The 20,176-nt window shown below is 34.0% G+C and overlaps 1 protein-coding gene across 1 annotated transcript in view; it reads left to right on the top strand.

Annotated features, from left to right (window-relative positions):
- Window positions 1-11,297: 11,297 nt before the first annotated feature.
- Window positions 11,298-20,176, top strand: part of LOC311301574 (uncharacterized protein) — a 32,363-nt gene continuing 23,484 nt past the window's right edge. Inside the window, exons 1-5 of the mRNA XM_084426822.1 lie at window positions 11,298-11,434; window positions 11,593-11,634; window positions 11,873-12,224; window positions 12,322-12,462; window positions 12,698-12,823. Coding sequence (XP_084282948.1) covers window positions 11,912-12,224; window positions 12,322-12,462; window positions 12,698-12,823 — 580 coding nt within the window. The 5' untranslated portion in view covers window positions 11,298-11,434; window positions 11,593-11,634; window positions 11,873-11,911. The remainder of the gene's footprint in view (window positions 11,435-11,592; window positions 11,635-11,872; window positions 12,225-12,321; window positions 12,463-12,697; window positions 12,824-20,176) is intronic.

Raw genomic sequence — 20,176 nt, 5'->3', positions numbered from 1 at the left:
TAACTAATCTATCTATATTTCTAACTAACTTATCTATGTTTCTTTCTTTCTTTCTTTCTTTCTAACTAATCTATCTTTCTTTCTATCGATCTAACTAACCCATCTTCCTTCCTTCCTTCCTTTCTAACTAATCTTTTTCTTTCTTTCTTTCTTTCTTTCTTTCTTTCTTTCTTTCTTTCTTTCTTTCTTTCTAACCCATCTTTCTGTCTTTCTTTCTTTCTAACTAATCTATATATCTTTCTAATTAACTTTATCTATCTATCTATCTATCTTTTTAACTAATCTATCTATCTTTCTAACTAACTTATCTATCTTTCTTTCTTTATAACTAATCAATCTAGCTTTCTAACTAATAACTAACTTATCTATCTTTCTTTCTTACGAATCTATCTATCTTTCTAACTAACTTATCTATCTTTCTTTCATTATAACTAATCTATATTTCTAACTAACTTATCTATCTTTCTTTCTTACTGTGCGTTCACACCGGACGCGAAAATGCGTCAAAATTCGCGCCTGCCGCGTCTAGTTATACGCTTGACCACTTTGTGTGCATTCGCGTGTCAAGAGCGAAATTGACGCGCGTAAAATCAAAAGTTTGAATCGATATTTACGCGCGTCAGAGGCGAAAGTTTCGAAACCTGTTGGCGGCCATCTTTTTTTAGATGTTTATCGAGCATTAGCATTAGCATTAATCGAGAGAGTCACCGCTCGTATATGCTCTGGAGAGCAGAAACAGCAGCGTAGTGGACATCGTCGCTGTTCTCGGGTCCACCAAACCCTCCGGAGGGTTTCAGGGGTTTCACAATTTGCTCCAGGAGGTAGGTTTGATGGACCTAACGGTGAGGACGCTGACGAGAAAAGCGTAGGCCGAATAAGCCTCGGCCTCGAGTGGTGGTCGCTGCCTGACGAGCCCGCGCTGTACAGCCCGGTGCGAGGTTCACCCTCGCCCGCACCTAATCTGTGATTTATTTTTGTTTTGATAATAAATGGAGCTGCAGCCTTCAAAAATGAAACCTGTCCTGTGATTTTTTTTTTATACACTAAATTGTGTTTGTTGTCTTTACATTAGATTAATAATGTTTCATATAATCTAGAATAGATATGGAATAAATAGCATTCAATACAAAATGAGTATCTCTCATATATTGAAATCGAGTTTTATGTTTTTATTTGCTTTATTGTGCATTTTTAGTCATATTACAAAATAATTTATTGAGGCCAAACATAAAATAACATTATAAACTGTCACTTCACCACGTGACAGCAGCATGCAAGCAGGCTCCTGATTGGTTAACGCGGCGCGAATTGACGCAGAAGTTCAGATTTTTCAACTCGGGCGGCAGACGCGAATTCGCGTCAAACGCGTGAATGCACAAATAGCACTAATAAAATCATTCGCGCGTAACGCGCTTAACGCGCCAGACGCTCAATTCGCGTCATTCGCGCGAACTTGACGCGCGAATGAGGCGAATTCGCGTCTACCGCGCCGCGCTAAACGCCTCATTCGCGCCGCAGGAATTTTTTACGCGCGTAACGCGTCTTTGCATTGACTTAACATTGAAATGACTCGCGCCTGACGCGCTAAACGCGTCCGGTGTGAACGCACCATTACTAATCTATCTTTCTTTCTAACTAATCTTTCTTTATAACTAATCTATCTATCTCTCTTTCTAACTAATCTATCTTTCTTTCTAACTAATCTTTCTTTATAACTAATCCATCTAATACAACTAATCTTTAAACTTTAAACTACTTTAAGAACTACTTTAAACTTCTCCAAACTCTTTGGTCCGGCTTTCTCAAGCCAACTTAAAGTTTGTCTCAACAAACTTTTTTTTCTAGTTAAGTTGGCTTGAGAAAGCCAACTTACTGAAATCCTATTTAAACTTATTAAGTTGGCTTGGGAAAGCCAACTTACTGAAATCCTATTTAAACTTCTTCTTCTTCTTCTTCTTCTTCTTCTTCTTATTTTTCTGACCGCAAATTTTTGGACACTAACTCCTCCTAGACCGTTCAAGCTACATACTCCAAACTCGGGTCAGACCTTCATACTGTTCTGACTTAGTGTGCTATATCTTTTCAGACTGGTTTGAGTTATGGTTTTCTTAAAAATTAATATTAAAAATCATAAAAATCCCATAGACTTTCATTGACCAAAAGTCCATGTCTGTTTGAACTATGTTTAATGTAAACTGCTAGAAGCCATTGATACTCAATTAAGCTTTAAGCTATCTATGTTCTTTCTAACTAATAACTAATCTATCTATCTATCTATCTATCTATCTATCTATCTATCTATCTATCTATCTTCAAACCTTTATCTATCTATCTATCTATCTATCTATCTATCTATCTTCAAACCTTATCTATCTATCTATCTATCTATCTTCAAACCTTATCTATCTTCAAACCTTATCTATCTATCTATCTATCTTCAAACCTTATCTATCTATCTATCTATCTATCTATCTATCCTTTATAACTAACGAATCTTTCTTTCTTTCTAACTAATCCATCCATCCATCTTTCTTTCTTTCTTTTTTCTTCTTTCTTTCTAACTAATCAATCTTTCTTTCTTTCTAACTAATCTTTCTTTATTTCTTTCTAACTAATCTTTCTTTCTTTCTTTCTTTCTAACTAATCTTTCTTCTTTCTAATCTTTCTTTCTAACTTATCTTTCTATCTAATCTTTCTAACTAATCTTTCTAACTAATCTTTCTTTCTATCTAATCTTTCTAACTAATCTTTCTTTTTTCTTTCTTTCTAAGTAATCTTTCTTTTTTCTTTCTTTCTTTCTCGCCAATCTTTCTTCTTTCTTTCTAGCTAATCTTTCTTTTTTATTTTTCTTTCTTTCTAACTAATCTTTCTTTTCTTTCTTGCTTACTTTTCTTTCTTTCTTTCTTTCTTTCTAACTAATCTTTCTTTTTTCTTTCTTTCTTTCTTTTCTTTCTTTCTAACTAATCTTTCTTTTTTCTTTCTTCTTTCGTTCTAACTAATCTTTCTTTCTTTTTTCTTTTTTACTTTTCTTTCTTTCTTAGTAATCTATCTATCTTTCTAACTAATCTATCCATCTTTCTAACAAACTTATCTATCTGTCTTTCTTTTTAACTAATCTATCTTTCTAACTAACTTATCTTTCTTTCTTTCTTTCTTTCTTTCTTTTTAACTAATCTATCTATCTTTAACTAACCTATCTATCTTTCTTTATTTCTTACTAATCTATCTTTCTAACTAACTAACTTATCTATCTTTCTTTCTTGATAACTAATCTATCTTTCTAACTAACTTATCTATCTTTCTTTCTTTCTAACTAATCTATCTTTCTAACTATCTTATCTATCTTTCTTTCTTACTAATCTATCTATCTTTCTAACTATCTATCTTTCTTTCTTCCTTACTAATCTATCTTTCTAACTTAACAATCTTTCTTTCTCTCTTTCTTTCTAATCTATCTATCTGTCTAACTAACTTATCTATCTTTCTTCCTTACTAATCTATCTATCTTTCTTTATTTCTAACTAATCTATCTATCTTTCTAACTAATCTATCTCTCTTTCTTCAATCTTTCTTTCCCTCTTTCTTTCCATCTAACTAATCTATCTATCTTTCTAACTAACTTATCTATCTTTTTCTTTCTTTCTTTTTAACTAATCTATCTTTCTAACTAACGTATCTATCTATCTATCTTTCTTTCTTTCTTACTTATCTATCTTTCTAACTAACGTATCTATCTTTCTTTCTTTCTTTCTAACTATATAGCTTTCTAATGAACTTATCTATGTTTCTTTCTTTCTTTTTAACTAATCTATCTATCTTTCTAACTAACTTATTTATCGTTCTTTCTTACTCATCTATCTATCGTTCTTTCTAACTAACTTATCTTTCTTTCTTTCTAACTAAACTATCTTTCTAACTAACTTATCTCTTTCTTTCTTTTTTATTTTTAACTAATCTATCTATCTTTCTAACTAATTTATCTATCTTTCTTTCTTTTTAACTAATCTATCTATCTTTCTAACTAACTTATCTTTCTTTCTTTCTTTCTTTTTAACTAATCTATCTATGTTTCTAACTAACCTATCTATCTTTCTTTATTTCTTACTAATCTATCTTTCTAACTAACTTATCTTTCTTTCTTGATAACTAATCTATTTATCTTTCTAACTAACTTATCTATCTTTCTTTCTTTCTTTTTAACTAATCTAGTTATCTTTCTAACTATCTATCTTTCTTTCTTCCTTACTAATCTATATCTTTCTAACTTAACAATCTTTCTTTCTTTCTTTCTTTCTTTCTTTCTTTCTTTCTTTCTTTCTAACTAATCTATCAATCTCTCTAACTAACTTATCTGTCTTTCTTCCTTACTAATCTATCTATCTTTCTTTATTTCTAACTAATCTATCTATCTTTCTAACTAATCTATCTCTTTCTTTCTAACTAATCAATCTTTCTTTCTCTTTCTTTCCATCTAACTAATATTTCTTTCTTTTTAACTAATCAATCTTTCTTTCTTTCTTTCTTTCTAACTAATCTTTCTTTTTTCTAACTAATCTTTTTTTCTTTTTTCCTAACTAATCTTTCTTTCTAACTTATCTTTCTTTCTTTCTAACTAATTTTCTTTCTTTCTTTCTAACTAATCCTTTCTTCCTTTCTTTGTTTCTAACTAATCTTTCTTTCTTTCTTTCTTTCTAACAAATTTTTCTTTCTTTCAAACGAATCTTACTTTCTTTCTAACCTTTCTTTATTTTTTCTTTATTTTTAACTAATCAATCTTTCTTTCTGTCTTTCTTTCTTTTCTCTTTCTTTCTAACTATTTTTTCTTACTTCCTTTCTCTTAAATTTCTAACCTTTCTTTCTTTCTTTTTTCTTTCTTTCTTTCTAACTAATCAATCTTTCTTTCTTTCTTTCTTTCTAACTAGTTTTTCTTTCTTCCTTTCTATTACATTTCTAACCAATCTTTCTTTCTTTATTTCTTTCTAATTTTTCTTTCTTCCTTTCTCTTAAATTTCTAACCAATCTTTCTTTCTTTCTTTCTAACAAATTTTTCTTTCTTCCTTTCTAACTAATCTTTCTTTATTTCTAACTAATCAATCTTTCTTTCTTCCTTTCTCTTAAATTTCTAACCAATCTTTCTTTTTCATTCTTTCTTTCTTTTTTTCTTTCTAACAATTTTTTTTCTTCCTTTCTCTTAAATTTCTAACCAATCTTTCTTTCTTTCTTTCTTTCTTTCTTTCTTTCTTTCTTTCTTTCTTTCTTTCTTTCTATCAAATTTTTCTTTATTCCTTTCTATTAAATTTCTAACCTTTCTTTCTTTTCCTTTCTTTCTTTTTTCTTTCTTTCTAACTAATCAATCTTTCTTTCTGTCTTTCTTTCTTTCTTTCTTTCTTTCTAACAATTTTTTTTCTTCCTTTCTCTTAAATTTCTAACCAATCTTTCTTTCTTTCTTTCTTTTTTCTAACTAATTTTCCTTTCTTCCTTTCTCTTAAATTTCTAACCTTTCTCTTTCTTTCTTTCTTTCTTTCTTTCTTTCTTTCTTTCTAACTAATTTTTCTTCCTTTCAAACGAATCTTCCTTTCTTTCTAACTGATCTTTCTTTCTAACTAATCAATCTTTCTTTCTTTCTTTCTAACAAATTTTTCTTTCTTCCTTTCTCTTAAATTTCTAACCAACCAATCTTTCTTTCTTTCTTTCTTTCTTTCTTTCTTTCTTTCTTTCTTTCTTTCTTTCTAACTAATCTTTGTTTCTTTCTTTCATTCTTTCTTTCTGACTAATCTTTTTTCTTTCTTTCTAACCAATCTATCTTTCTTTCTAACTAAACCATCTTTCTTTCTTTCTAACCAATCTATCTTTCTTTCTTTCTAACTAATCTTCCACTTTCCTTCTAACTAATTTTTGTTTCTTTCTTTCTAACTAATCTTCCTTTCTTACATTATAACTAATCTTTCTTTCTAAGTAATCTATTTCTTTCTAACTAATCTTTCTTTCTTTCTAACTAACCTTTTTTCTTTATTTCTAACTAATCTTTCTTTCTAACTAATCTTTTTCTTTCTTTCTTTCTTTCTAACTATTCTTACTTTATAACTAATCTATCTATTAAACTTTAAACTACTTTAAACTTCTTCAAACTCTCTGGTTCGGCTTTCTCAAGCCAACTTAAAGTTTGTCGCAACAAACTTTTTTTTTCTAGTTTCTAGTTATTATTCTTTTTCTGTCCCAAAATGTTTCAACTGTAACTCCTAGAGATTTAACTCTACAAACTCCAAACTAAGGTCAGACCTTCAGACTATTTTGACTCGAGTTGCTATATCTTTTCAGACTGATTTGACTTTTAGTTTTCTTAAAAATTAATATTAAAAACCATAAAAATCCCATTGACTTTCATTGCAGAATGCTCAAATTGAGCCAAGACTACGGTGGCCCATTAGTGCACAAACACAAAAACTAAAATCTAAACTCCCTGACAAACTTCAAACTTTTTTTTCTTGTTGTTTAATAAAATTATATGCCTTTTATTTTTAGTTTATTAACCCTCTGGGGTCTAAGCTGTTTTTGGGGCCCTTGGGATGTTTTGACATGCCCTGACATTTGTGTTTTTTTTCAGTTATTTATAAACTTGATAATGGCAAAGGTGTAAATTCACTCTATATAGCACAAACAGGGCTACCATAATATGTGAGCAACAGGAATGTAGATGTTTGTATTTTTAAGAGAATATTGTTTTATGCGTGGTTATTGGAAAAAATAAAAATGAAAGTTGCTGAAATAAGACCACAAAACTCATACTAAATATGTGTCAATAAGACTTTTGACTAATGGATGTTGTCGCTTCGAGTTCTGGCTTCAAAATTATGTGAAAATAGTCTTGCTTTATCATTCACATAAAACAATACATTGATTTAAATTGTGTAAAACAGGTTTTGCTTGGAAAGCCAATATGCGAGGGGGGCGTAAAGGGGGAGTAGTTTACACCTGAGAATACAATGTCCCACCCACTCTGCATAATTAGCCATTCATTCAGGTGTGACACTGACTGAGCCACAATGCAAGGACAAAAGATATATTTAGAAGAAGACTTATATTGACCATTTAAGATTTTGCTTACATCTATCTTGTAAATTTGTTTTGCTGTTTTATTAAAAAGGTTACAATTACAACAATAATTACAATTTCAACAATATTTCAAGTGTACTCTTTCTTTGTAAAAAAATGATTATAGGCCTACATTTTATCATATGTATTCATTAGTTTGAATATAGCCAACATTGGAACAGCTAACATCTTAGTTGATGACTTTATTTTTGACAAAAATAGTTATATATATATATATATATATATATATATATATATATATATAACATATGAGCAGAAATTGCTAAACAAAAGCTTATTTGATGTGGCAGTATATTCTACAGTAAAAACTGTACCCAAATCTAGTCAACAAAATGTTGTCTTTCATATTTCGCCTGACTGTAACGTTGTTTTTATGAAATATTAGGGCATATAAATGTTAATTTGCAGTTTAATACGTTGCTTATACAAATAGCCTACATTTTATTGTGTTTGTGTTTGCTTGTGTTATACATCAATCGATCCTGTCAAGTTTGTATTATTTTTGTGTATACTCACAATAAAAACAAAGTGTTGTGCTTTTCGCCAAATAAAGAAAAATAAACATGATGCGAGTTCTGCCTCCTCTCTGTCAGTGTAGTCCATTCTGAAACGCGTCCGAAAATGAACCATAACTCAGCGAATACACAGTCAAACAGACATACAGACACACAGGCATGAAGCTTGAATTCTCTTCTTTTAAATGAAGTAATTTTTATTATAAAAAATATTCTCTGTTTATGTAATCTTTATGAAAAGAGAGAGATTTCAGTCGTTCTCATCTCAGCTAATTACGTTTTAATCTGCCCCGCCCACGGAGAGCGCACGCTATTCAAACGCAAATGAATGAGGCAATCCATGCAAACCTGTGAACGCCCCCATATCAGCTCGAGAAAACACATCAAGTTTATTCAGATCATGGTACTTGTTTACACTGTCTCGCAGCGCTGTGAGGAATAATAATAATGGAAAATGTAACTCAGAAGTGCTGGTATTTCGAGGAGCAACGGATGGAATACTGTAGTAAGTTTTTTTCATTCTCAAGTAAATCGCGTTTCTGTGTGTGAATGAATGAACGGCAGAGATGCGCTGTTTACCACAGCTCGCAAAAAGACGGTTTAAATTTGAATTGCGTTTCTGTTTGTGAATGAATGTTTCGCTTTTAGCAAACTATATTGCTATACTGAGTAAAAATCGACTGAAATATGTTGAAATAAAATGTATTTGTATAAGCAACGTATTAAACTGCAAATTAACATTTATATTCCTTATAATAAAAACGAAAGACCTATGTTACAGACATATGAAAGACAACATTTCGTTGACTAGTTTTGGATAGATTACAAATTTTTACTGTAAAATATCTGCCACCTCAAATAAGCTTTTGTTTGCCAATTTTTGCTAATATGTTAAATATAGTATGTTTTGTCAATGTAGGCTATAATCAAAGTAATGAATCCTTAACTTTGAAATATGTATGATAAAATGTATACTTTAGTTTTTACAAAGAAAGATTACACTTGAATTGTTGTTGTAAATGTAAACTTTTTAATAAAAAAATATATTTACAAGGTAGATGTAAACCAATTTTAAAAGGTAAATATAAGCCTTTTCTTTAAATAATTTTTATTGTGTTTTATTATTGACAAATTTGGGGAGAGGATACATATTCCAAAACTGAAAATACAGTATGAGAATTAACTGCACAATTACTAGACATGTTTTCCTTGGATATTATACAATTTGCAAGCACAATTTGTGAAAAAAAAAAAAAAAAAAATTGAGATGCTTCCAACTGTGAACCAATTTGGTAGAATATATATATATTGCTCTTGCATTCTTTCTTGTGGCTATAGGTGACACACCTGAATGAATGGCTCATTAAGTATGCGGGCCCCATTGTCTCCTCAGGTGTGAATCACTAAATATGCATGATGGTGTTGGATTGTTGACGCCCCTTGCGCATATTGCCTTTACAAACAAAAAGTGTTTTACAAGATTTAAATCAATGTATTGTGTTATGTGAATGATTAGGCAGGATGATTTTCACATCATTTTGAAGAAAAAACTCTAGGCAACGACATCCATTAGTCAAAAGTCTTATTGGCACATATTTAGTATGTGTTTTGTGGCCTTATTTCAGAAACTTTAGTTTTTTGTTTTTTCAAAAACTATGCATAAACATTATTCTCTCAAAAATACAAACATGTACATGCAAGTTGTTCACATATTATGGTAGCCCTGTTTGTGCTAAATAGAGTGAATTTACACCTTTTCCATTAATATGTTTATAAGCAACTGAAAAAAGCACAAATGTCAGGGCATGTCAGAACATCTCAAGGACCCCAAAAACCCCTCAGACCCCAGAGGGTTAACTGACAGAGAGAAGGCAGAACTCGCATCATCTTTATTTTTCTTTATTTGGCAAAAAGCACAACACTTTGTTTTTATTGTGAGTAGACACAAAAATAATACACATTTAACAGAATCGATTGATGTATGAAACTTGTTTGTAATATCAAAGTCAACAGAGCAAAATTAATCTCTTTTGAACTGATAAAAAAAAAAAGCGAGCTGGTATCGCCGGCGATACCGCCGACCCCAGGGGGTTAACAGCAACAACAACAACACATACTTCTCTGCATATCTTCAGACGAAATAAAGATATCTGACGAAACAAGGAAGATATTTTACAAACCAACTGCCAGGGACGTAGAGATAGTTCCTCAGAGCCAGGCGCTGGGGCTCAAAAGTACAAATCCATCACTATAATTAATTTATATAATTCAAATTCAAAATATAAATGCACAATATCAGTTTCTGAAGACAAGAGTTCTGGTGCAAGCATACCGATGCGTTTCTTGTTGAATTTAAATGAAAACAAGCTGCTTTGCGTTTCATATTAGCTAGCTACCGTCTGTGTCTGTCTCATTGAGCTTGCTTGAAAAGCTTGCGTGCCAACGTCATTCATTTCATTGGATCACTTGCTGGTGACGATGCAGCCTGTGGGCAGGCTTAAGAGTCCACACGTGGGGTAGAAGCCGCTGATTGGCTGAGGAGCTTTCGCTCAAAGCTTTCCTCGGCTGCTTAGTGGATGAACGGCTAGAATGAAAATCACTCACTACTCACTATAGGCCTGGGTCAAAATGGACGGGCTTGGACCTAAAATGGGCGGGCCCAGTGGTAGCGCCGTGGCTGCCCATAAGCATCAAGGGACCCCCATAAGGACCAAAAAAATTACCTTGGGGGTCTTTCAAGCACAAGCGTTTTGCGAATCCTGCATTGAACTCCGAGATTTGTGAAATAAAGGGAACACAGCAAAAGTTTAGGATTATACTGCTGTGATACCGTGGTAAAGATGAACTTTAACCTCTGATTCTTCACATGCTTGTCCTTGGGCGGTGAAAAGAAACTGGCTTTACCTTCACATTGTAGAGCACAGTGCTGTCTTCTCCACATGATGCTGTCCAGTGTCCACTTCAAGTTCTCCCTGGTGTCTCTGCGCGCACAATAAGTGGACGGGTAATATGCTAATGTTTCGTCTTGACGTCACAACGAAAGCGCTTAGGATTCGTTTTTAAAAACGATTCATTTAACTGAATCAGAGTCGACTCTTACTTTTGAAAGACGTGATTTTCTAGGTGTGATTTTCTTTCTTGAGAGAAATTAACATGTATCTACTGTACCTAATACGGATCCAATCTGAATCAAGATCGGAATAAAACCACAAGAATTTAATTGAAATTGTAAAATTTGTATCAAGCATATACCAACTATTGCAAAGAAACAAACTTTGTTGTAATATTTTCATGTTATCAATGTGAAGCTGCTTTGATACAATCTGTATTGTAAAAAGCACTATATAAATAAAGGTGACTTGACTTGACTTGCACCATGCTGTCACCAAACTCAATAAAATAGTGTTTAGTTTGGCTACCAAATGTTCTGGTAGCCAAACTAACCCCCCCACCCCCCCAAATGGACATAAATACAGAAATTTTAAAGATAATGTCAGCATATCAGGACTGGTAATCTCTCTAGTGTTCTTGGAGATTGGCTGAGCAGGAACATGAACTTACATGCGAAACCTGCTTATTATTCATTTGTGTCAATGTCAGCCTGTGTCCTGATTTTATGTGTAATCCTCACACTGGTTGGTTCCTCGCCTGATCTGCACAGGTGTGATTAGTCATAAGCAGTTCAGTCTCATGCTGTTGTGTGTTTTCCAGGATCCGTTAAATCTCTTTTTGAATTCGGAAAGAAACTGTCATCGGGATCCCATGGCATTGTCTATGAAGGAATTCGAAAATCAGATGGCACACAAGTATGTAGCTCTTTCTGGATACAGCAAACTTTTTGCCTCTTGTTTCCTTCTGTCTTTTTTATTCAAAACATGTTTTAAAAAAGATTGTGGATTATCATGTAAACAACAAAAATGAGTCAGTTCACTTACGTTTGCAAATATTTGCTTTATTTTTTTAGGTGATCATCAAATTTGTTGACAAGACCCAGTTGGATTTCCAGGTAAGTTGACACGATTTTGTTCTTCGTGAAAATTACTATTAAGAATTATTTATTAAATTCTTATTCAGTAATTGATAATTCTGTATGTAGACAGCATAAGATGTTAAATAGACAATCAAAGAAGCATCAGTTGTAAAGTACATGAAGTTCAATGTTTTCTTCTTAAAATTCCCTCACTTTTTAGTAAGGAGGTTTGAGGTTAGGAGTCAACTAACCTTTTGTCAATCTCTTCTTTCAGATTGGGGATTCCAAAGCTTGGTGTCGAGAGGGAATTCTAATGCGGCTAATGGCTCATAGCGACCATGTCGTAAAGTTATATGATTGGTTTGACACGGAATATCACGAGGTCTTAATTATGGAACATCCAGGTGTCAGCATAACCTTGTTTGATCTCATCAAAGTATACAGAGGTAGTCTGACTGAAGCAGAAGCAAAAGACATCATGCAGAAACTCATCGCTGCATTACGGCAGTGCAGTGAAAAGGGTGTTTATTATAAAGACATCAGACTGAGAGAAGTACTCATCAACCCATTCACCATGCAGATCAAGTTAACTGGCTTTAACAGAGCACTGTCCATCAAAGAAAGACGTGAGCTTGCTTTCTGAGCACAAGTCACTGATTTTGTTATGCACAGGATATGGAAATAAGGGCGTTTTACTGAAAACTGAAAACTTACTGCTTACAGGAAGAGGCTGTAAATCAATAGTAGAGAGGGCAATTCACTCTTTCATGGAAACAAATGAAGGCTTATACAGAGTGCTGAAGGGGATGGTCGGAGGAAAAGGTCTTGTGAAACTTCGTAGGAAAAATAAACCGTTGTGCAAAGGTGAGACCAAAAACAAAAACGAAATGGAAATAGCATTGCTTGAAAACATGTAAAGCTCTTACACAAGTGACAGTAAAATTACCTTGATGACAAAAAAGCAAAGTGTGAAACACAGCAGATTGACAGTGAATGTTTAGCCATGAATAAATGTTCTTGGGCATCCAGAGAATGCCATAGTAACAGCAACATTACCTCACATAAGGACTAATCAGCTCTCTTCTGAAAACTTTTACAGAATGCCTGGATCTACTTCGGAAACTTCGTGACAGAGAGTCAGAGATCAACTTATTTAACATTTTAGATCATGACTGGTTTAAAGAAACACCAGACACAGATGAAATCGCGTCCGAGTCGACAGACGGTGAGTCTCTAGATATTACCTCTCTGATTCATGTCCCCTTCAGCCTGATGTTTCTGATGTTAGGCAACATGCAGAAAGTAAACATCATGTATGCAACTTTCCCCGAAGGAATGGATCGCAGCAGCAGGGACGTGTTCGAATATGGGTATATCCCAGAAGGAATGGATCGCAGCAGCTCAATAGATGCATCTTGCGCAGTAACATTAATACAAATCAATACTCACCTGTATGAAATAACAGTGGGACACATGGGGGTGTGCGATATCACAATATTCGATCGTGAACGATTAAAATGTCTCCACGATCTGCTTTTGAAGAAATGTTGTAGTATTGTGTTACTGCACACATTCTATCAGCTGCGGTTCTGTTACATTCACATCACATGCTCTATATACACTCATGGGACACAGCCATTCACAAAAGCTGCCGGTTAAACGTTTCATTCGCAAAGCCTGTCAAACAGTGCCTGGATACTGGACTAAGATATCTTTCTAGTCTTATTGTGCTAATACTGTCAAATACACACAAGCTTCACATAAACACAGTTGGTTATGTCTAAAGTGAAAGCAAATATTTGAGAGAAAATCGAGTGCGTGTCATATGCATGTATATTAGACGCGTACCGGTCTTAAAGTGACAGTAGCCCAATACTAAACATGCTGCCGCTTGTCCTTAAAGGGCCCCTATAATGCTACTTTAAAGGACACAGTTTTAGGTAATAGTGGCCCACAGCTGATTAGCAGAATATTTCAGTAAGAATAATAACGTGAGTTAGCCAGTTAACAGGAGACCTACACAATATAAAACTCAAAACAAAGTATTTTGAACACCGGTAGAAAATATATACATCAACAGGATTAGTCCTACTTACAGGTTGCCCTGGTGAAAAAAAAGAAAAGAAGCTAAGTATACTTGCAACCAGACTAATGATCAGTATACTCAAGTGTGTTAATGATTAGTTAACTTGAAGTGTGCTTTTTTTAAAACAACTAATTTTGTACTAAGTATATTTTAGTAGTAATTCAATTGTAGTAAAGCATAACTTTAAGTTTATTCAGTGTACTTTTGTTTACTAAATTGGAACAACTATATTAGTATACTTAGTATACTTTAGGTATATGCCTATGTAGGGACTAATTACATGCTTGATTAGTGATATTAAAGTGTACTTTATATGTGTTACAACAAGTACATTACAAATTCATTATGAGTGTCTTCGAAACATACAAGAAATATACCCAGGTGAAAAAGAAATATATTTAAAGGTGTGGTTGATTTTGATTTTACTATTTTTCTTTAGTTAGTGTGTAATGTTGCTGTTTGTGCATAAACAAAATCTATTATTTTTGGGGTATTTTGAGCTAAAACTTCACATGCACACTCTGGGGATAATCTGGTCTGATTATAATTTAACCAACAGTAATTCTGGATTGCGTCCACCAACAAGTAAATAGGAAATAAGCGAATCAGAACACTGCGCGCCAAACCAGCAGCGTGAACCACTAGTGTTTCTGTCTCACTCTGGATCTGCCACTGCATCACATTTCTCTCTGCGTGGCGTGGAGTGTCCGTTTTTATGTCGGCTCTCATGTTAACTGGTTAGAGCTTGTGTTAGAGCACAATGCTTGCGTGACACACACACTTCTCGAGCCGCGCCGAAACCGCGTGCTAGAAATAGAACCTCAACCGACGCCTATTTTTCACGCGACACGCAAGAGTGTTGGAAGTTTTCAGACAAAATAGAAGGCGCAAATACATATTAATAAATTACATTTTGATGCTTGAAAGTCTCTCGGTTTTGACAAATGCATATATAATTGTAATTAAAAAAATAGGCCTAATTATCGATTTTCAAATATTGCCCCTGTCAATAGGCCTACAGAACGAAACATTCTGTAGCCTATTTTGCCGTCAATACTGCCGACGTTGTCTTTGCTGTATCAGGCTATATATATTATGTTTAACATCCAAATGTAGATGGTCTGTCGGCGCACAGAGCCACGCAGTCGCAGACAGCACGTGAAGTTCGTGAATTCCCTTTTCTTTCTTATCTATTTGTGTTTGAACAGACATGTGCACGAAAAAATAAGCCAGTGTCCGTCTCAACGAGTTTCCCCGTAAACGCAGTCAAAATAAAACGGATGCGTGTCATTACCGGTATTAGATACGTGCATTCGTCTTAAAGGGACAGCACCCAATATACCTGCAGCTGTTTGTGTCACCAAAGTTAATCAAACAACAAAAGAGAAAGAGAAAAATCACGTTTTGTCAAAAGATAAACTGTATTAATACTTAATACAGTTAATTTACCTGAAAAACATAAAGCACTGCTTTATTTCTCGTGTATTTGTGTTTTATTGTATTTATATTTGTATTTTGTTTATTAGTTTCTATGCAGATGCACTAGGCCTACCCTACACAATTACCCCAATCATCCTAGAATTATTAATTCTTTACAAAAAGAGCTATTCAAATCATCAGGTGAAATTGTTTTCAGGAAGTAGCAGTAAAGCAAGAAGAAGAAGTGCAAGATAGTTTTTCTAAATTTCATTTGACTCTATGTGCCTATAGGGGTGGGTTGGGGATGGTGGCAATGTAGTATCTGGATATTTGCCGTGGGATGAGGGCTTCGATTACCTCTCTCTTTTTTGACCATACATGTGTTTGCACCCCTGTACTATACTAAGTGTGTATTAAATCTGCAAAGATTTGTATGTATAATGCTGGGTACACACCAAAAGATAATCGGGGCTGATTTTGGGCCGATTTCCCCCCTTCTGACAATCGTAGTTGTGTCCCGATTATCTTGATGGTTCTATAGATTATTTTATCAGATTTTCCCTTGGTGTGAGGTGTGTTAAGAGCATCTGAACCTGATCGGAAGAACGTTGGAACCGCCCTGATCTCGAATCGTAAATATTCAGCATGTTTAATATTTACGATCAGAAATCATGATGTGTAGGGGGAATCCCGAGAACAAACGCGCGCACGCTCTGGAGATTATCACGTGAAACGAAACAATATCCAATCAGAAAGCGAGATGATGGAAGACGGAAGCATAACAAATGCAGTCATGGCGCAGCACAAAGTGAAATTGATGTGGACAGCAGAGATGGAGGATCAGCTTGTTGATTTGTGGCAACAGCACGAATGTTTATACAGCGTGTTCTGTGAAAATCATTCCAAACACTATCATCGCAATTTCTTCCTGCATATCGTCCGCCATGCTTATTCTGAGGTCTCGCAAGATTTATTGAGATTTCCTGTGTTCACAGACGAGACTCTGGTTTAACATCTGTTCGTCTGTGATGTCTTTGTCACATCATGGCACACCACACATTATAGGAGCAAAACGCTTAAATCTAGGATTTTTTGTCCTCATGTTTGTGGTCTATCACATTTTGTAAAAAATCTTTTGGTGTACCCAGCATTACATGTATTATTTTGAAACCACATCAAGTATATTAAGTGTATTTCAAGATATTTGAATATATTTTAAGCTATTTGCACTATATTTAGTTAAACTGTGCTAAAATGGAACCACTTCAAGTACATTTAGTGAATTTAAGTGTATTTCTTTACAGTTCATTACAAATATACTTTCATATGTCTTAAACTAGTTATAATATATTTGAAGCTTAATTGTAATTTTCCTCAAGAACACTTAAATAGCATTTCAGCTCATTAAAAAATGTATTATCTTTACACTAATAGTTTATTATAAAGTTTTATTCAGTATTCAAAATGATATATTAAAAGTGCAAAAATAAATCCAAATGTTAAGACACACAGACTTTGAAATCAAGAAAACTTTAATATAGTATCTTGTTTAAGTTGCAAAATAAATCAGGAGAACATTAAAAAAGCATATATAATCTCTTGAACAAAATACTTAACAAAGATCAGTGAAATGCTATGGCAGAGCTATATTTATACTTTTTGCAGAACATTTCAGTTATACCTGTATTACTGAAAAGTACACTGAATATTACATCACTAAATAAATTAGCATCACAATGCAATTTTCTGAAAAAAAACAAACAAAAAAACAAAGTTACGGAAAAACAATGTGCAGAAGTGAATAATGCATTATGTACAAACTCAGGCCTACAAACGGCTGAACCAAAGAAACAGAGGAGTTAGAGTGTCACATCTCCATCTTCAAGTGGACGATCACTTCTCTGAGTTCGACTCATTTTCCACAACTGAGGACTTGTGGCTCAGACTAGGGGTGTAAATCGGACAGTTCATCACGATACGATACAATATCGATTCTCTCAGCCAGCGATACGATATATGTTTAGGGTTCAGTCAGTCTTGTCAGGCGTCTATTTCAGATGAGGAGATTAACGTTATAAAGACACACCGGCAGACAGTATGGTTGGTGAGTAAACGAAAATGTGCGCTTTGGCGGAAGTATGTTACGTGAGAATGTGGAGAGTGTCAAAATAAAGGTGTATATCGATATTTTAAGTGTGGAATCGATGCATCGTATCGTTAGTAGGGATGCTCGATTATGGAAAAAATCATAATCACGATTATTTTGGTCAGTATTGAAATCACGATTATGTAACACGATTATTTCACATGACTTTGGGAACGTGTTGCATTTATTAAAGCTGTAGTCTACGATGTTGAAAATCGGTCGAGAAAGCCTGAGACGGTTGGGAAGTTTTAAAAAACTCATCCCGCCCCTCCACACACACACCCCTCCCTTCTGTGCTACCTGATCCCTCCCACCGGGAAACGACCTGAACAACGTCACTCAGTCAAGCTGTGATCACCGGTAGTAAACATCGGAACAGCGCATCTTGTTCAAATTCCGATCGGCTCAAACAGAAACCCGCTTTTTTTTATCTCTGCTCTTTCCTCTACAGACTTTCTCTTTCTTCCAACCTGTCGGTTTGTTTTTTCTCCATTGCTGAGCTGATGCTACTTTGCTAGCTACCATAGGCTGTCAGCTGCTTGCCCGCGAAATTTCATGTCGCAGGAGGGGGGCGGGGTGGAGACGCGAGCGCCAGGTGGAGTTTCAAGTGGAGCGGGGGATTGGATGAGAGCAGTTGACCAATGTAAGCTGTCCGGCCGGACAGCTTACATTGGTCAACTTCTCTGCAGCTGTACACCCAATAGAGTGAATGGATTTTTTTCATTCTTTTTTCTCTTCATATTGTTAGGATTGTACTGTAGAACCATAACCAGCATCTAAACGAGGTTATTAATAATGAACAATCTTTGAAATCGTAGACCATAGCTTTAAAAAGACACGGTAACACTTTACAATAAGGTTAATTAGTTAACATTAGTTAATGTATTAACTAACAATGAGGAATACATTTGTTACAGTATTTATTAATATTTTTTAATGTTAGTTAATAAAAATACAGCTGTTCATTGTTTGTTCATGTTAGTTCACAGTGCATTAACTAATGTTAACAAATACAACCTTTCATTTTAATAACGTATTAGTAAATGGTGAAATTAATATTAACTAAGATTAATAAATGCTGTAGAAGTATTGTTCATTATTAGTTAATGTTAACTATGGTAGTTAACTAATGCTAATTAATGAACCTTATTGTAAAGTGTTACCAAAGACACCTTTCAACAATTCTTAAAAAAATCTAAATTTTAACATTGATTGTACTTTTTGAACTATTAAAATAAATAATATAACAGATAATACTTCAATGAGTATTTTAATAATTCCTGCAGGTCTACCACTTATAATGCGGGAAATTCCCCCACAAACATTGATTCACTTTAGCATGTAGATTGTATGAGTAGCCTAAATGAATCCACACAGATTATAAAATCAAATCAATAATTTTAAAACTTTCTCCAAGACGCAATTTCACAAACCGTGTGAATGTTCAGCGGTGCTGCGTCTTCCTCTCTGTCTCTCGAAATGGGTTGGACAAGGCAAGCGTCGAAACTACACTTTCGCGTTTAGGAGTCGGGACATGACGGAATTGTCACAATTGTCACAATTGGGCCAGCATTGCATTGTAACTAAAGTTTATCATTTTCACTTCTTTTTAAGTCTTATCAGTTTAAACATTCAAGCTGAGAGAGTGTATGGCATCGGGAGGGGCGGATGTGCTCGTGCGCGCGTCATTCAGAACACATGAAAAAAATAGAGCGTTCTTTCAAAACAGAACATGGCAAAATAATAGGTTTTACTCGATTGTACTATTTTGGTGATTGTTGGGAGCCAAGATCGAAATCGAAATTCAATTAATTGCGCAGCCCTAATCGTTAGACGTTATATCGATGCATATCGATGTATCGTTACACCCCTAGCTCAGACACTGTAGTGTTTGAAGTGTTCAACTTCACAATGCAATGCAAGTGAACGCGGCGCATCGGAGCCTCCATGTCACGGTTATTGTCTCCTATATTTGCTTTTTATTTATTAAATACATGCAATTGGTTGATGAAACATTTATTAAAATTAAGATACAATTTGTACATAACGAAATTCGCTTTAAAGAAAGGCTTTCTGCAAAGCAAAACTTAATGAAGTGGTAAAAATAATGTCTGATGATTTACAAAGCAAAACTTCATTACGTGGTAAAAACCATGTCTCCCGATTGCAAATGTTCATTGCTAATGTTTATTATTGCAAATGTTTTTCATTTGTTTAATAAATCTCATAATGATGTCACATCACTATATCATAGCTTTTATTTCTATCTATCTATTTTATTTTCTATATCAAATGATCGGTCGGTCAAGGGGTAGGCCTACTTGGCAAAGAAAAGAATCAAATACAGTTGGAAACGACGTAGACCATTAATAACACAGACGGTTAACAATTGTTTTTAATTAGTATTTAAACATTCTCTATGATAAAAAATGTTTGTAAAAAAATATTTTAATAACACGGTTTTGGCGGTTATAGAGTTGTAATGACGGTGTTCAACTATAACCGTCGGTCTCACGGTTATATACTAACCGTCACACCCCTATTGTATACCAGGACTAGGACAAGTGACTTGCAGCTTTACCAAAAAAAAACAATTGATTTTAACATGAATGACCCAAAGGCAGCACACATTAGACACCTGAAATGGACACGTTGCTAACATTTTCCTAACTGTCAATCACATTTCAATAGGCCTCAAAAATCTCTATACCAGAGGTGATATGAGATTAAACCAGACTTACTACTCTCTTCTTGACTCGTCTCTGCACTCAGACTTCAGTTTTTCCTTCTATAGCAGTGGGGCTGAAAAACAGCAAATGTGAAAAAAGAGAAATTGTATATACACATATAAGGCAGGCAAGTTATGACAAATGATTTGTTTTCTTTTTAAGAATGACAGCACGCTGAGTACAATGTACTTGGTGGGT

The sequence above is a fragment of the Rutilus rutilus genome (assembly GCF_951802725.1).
Source record: "Rutilus rutilus genome assembly, chromosome: 12".
Classification (NCBI taxonomy): domain Eukaryota; kingdom Metazoa; phylum Chordata; class Actinopteri; order Cypriniformes; family Leuciscidae; genus Rutilus; species Rutilus rutilus.
Note: the sequence above shows the minus strand (reverse complement) of the source record. Positions and strands in the feature narration are given on the sequence as shown.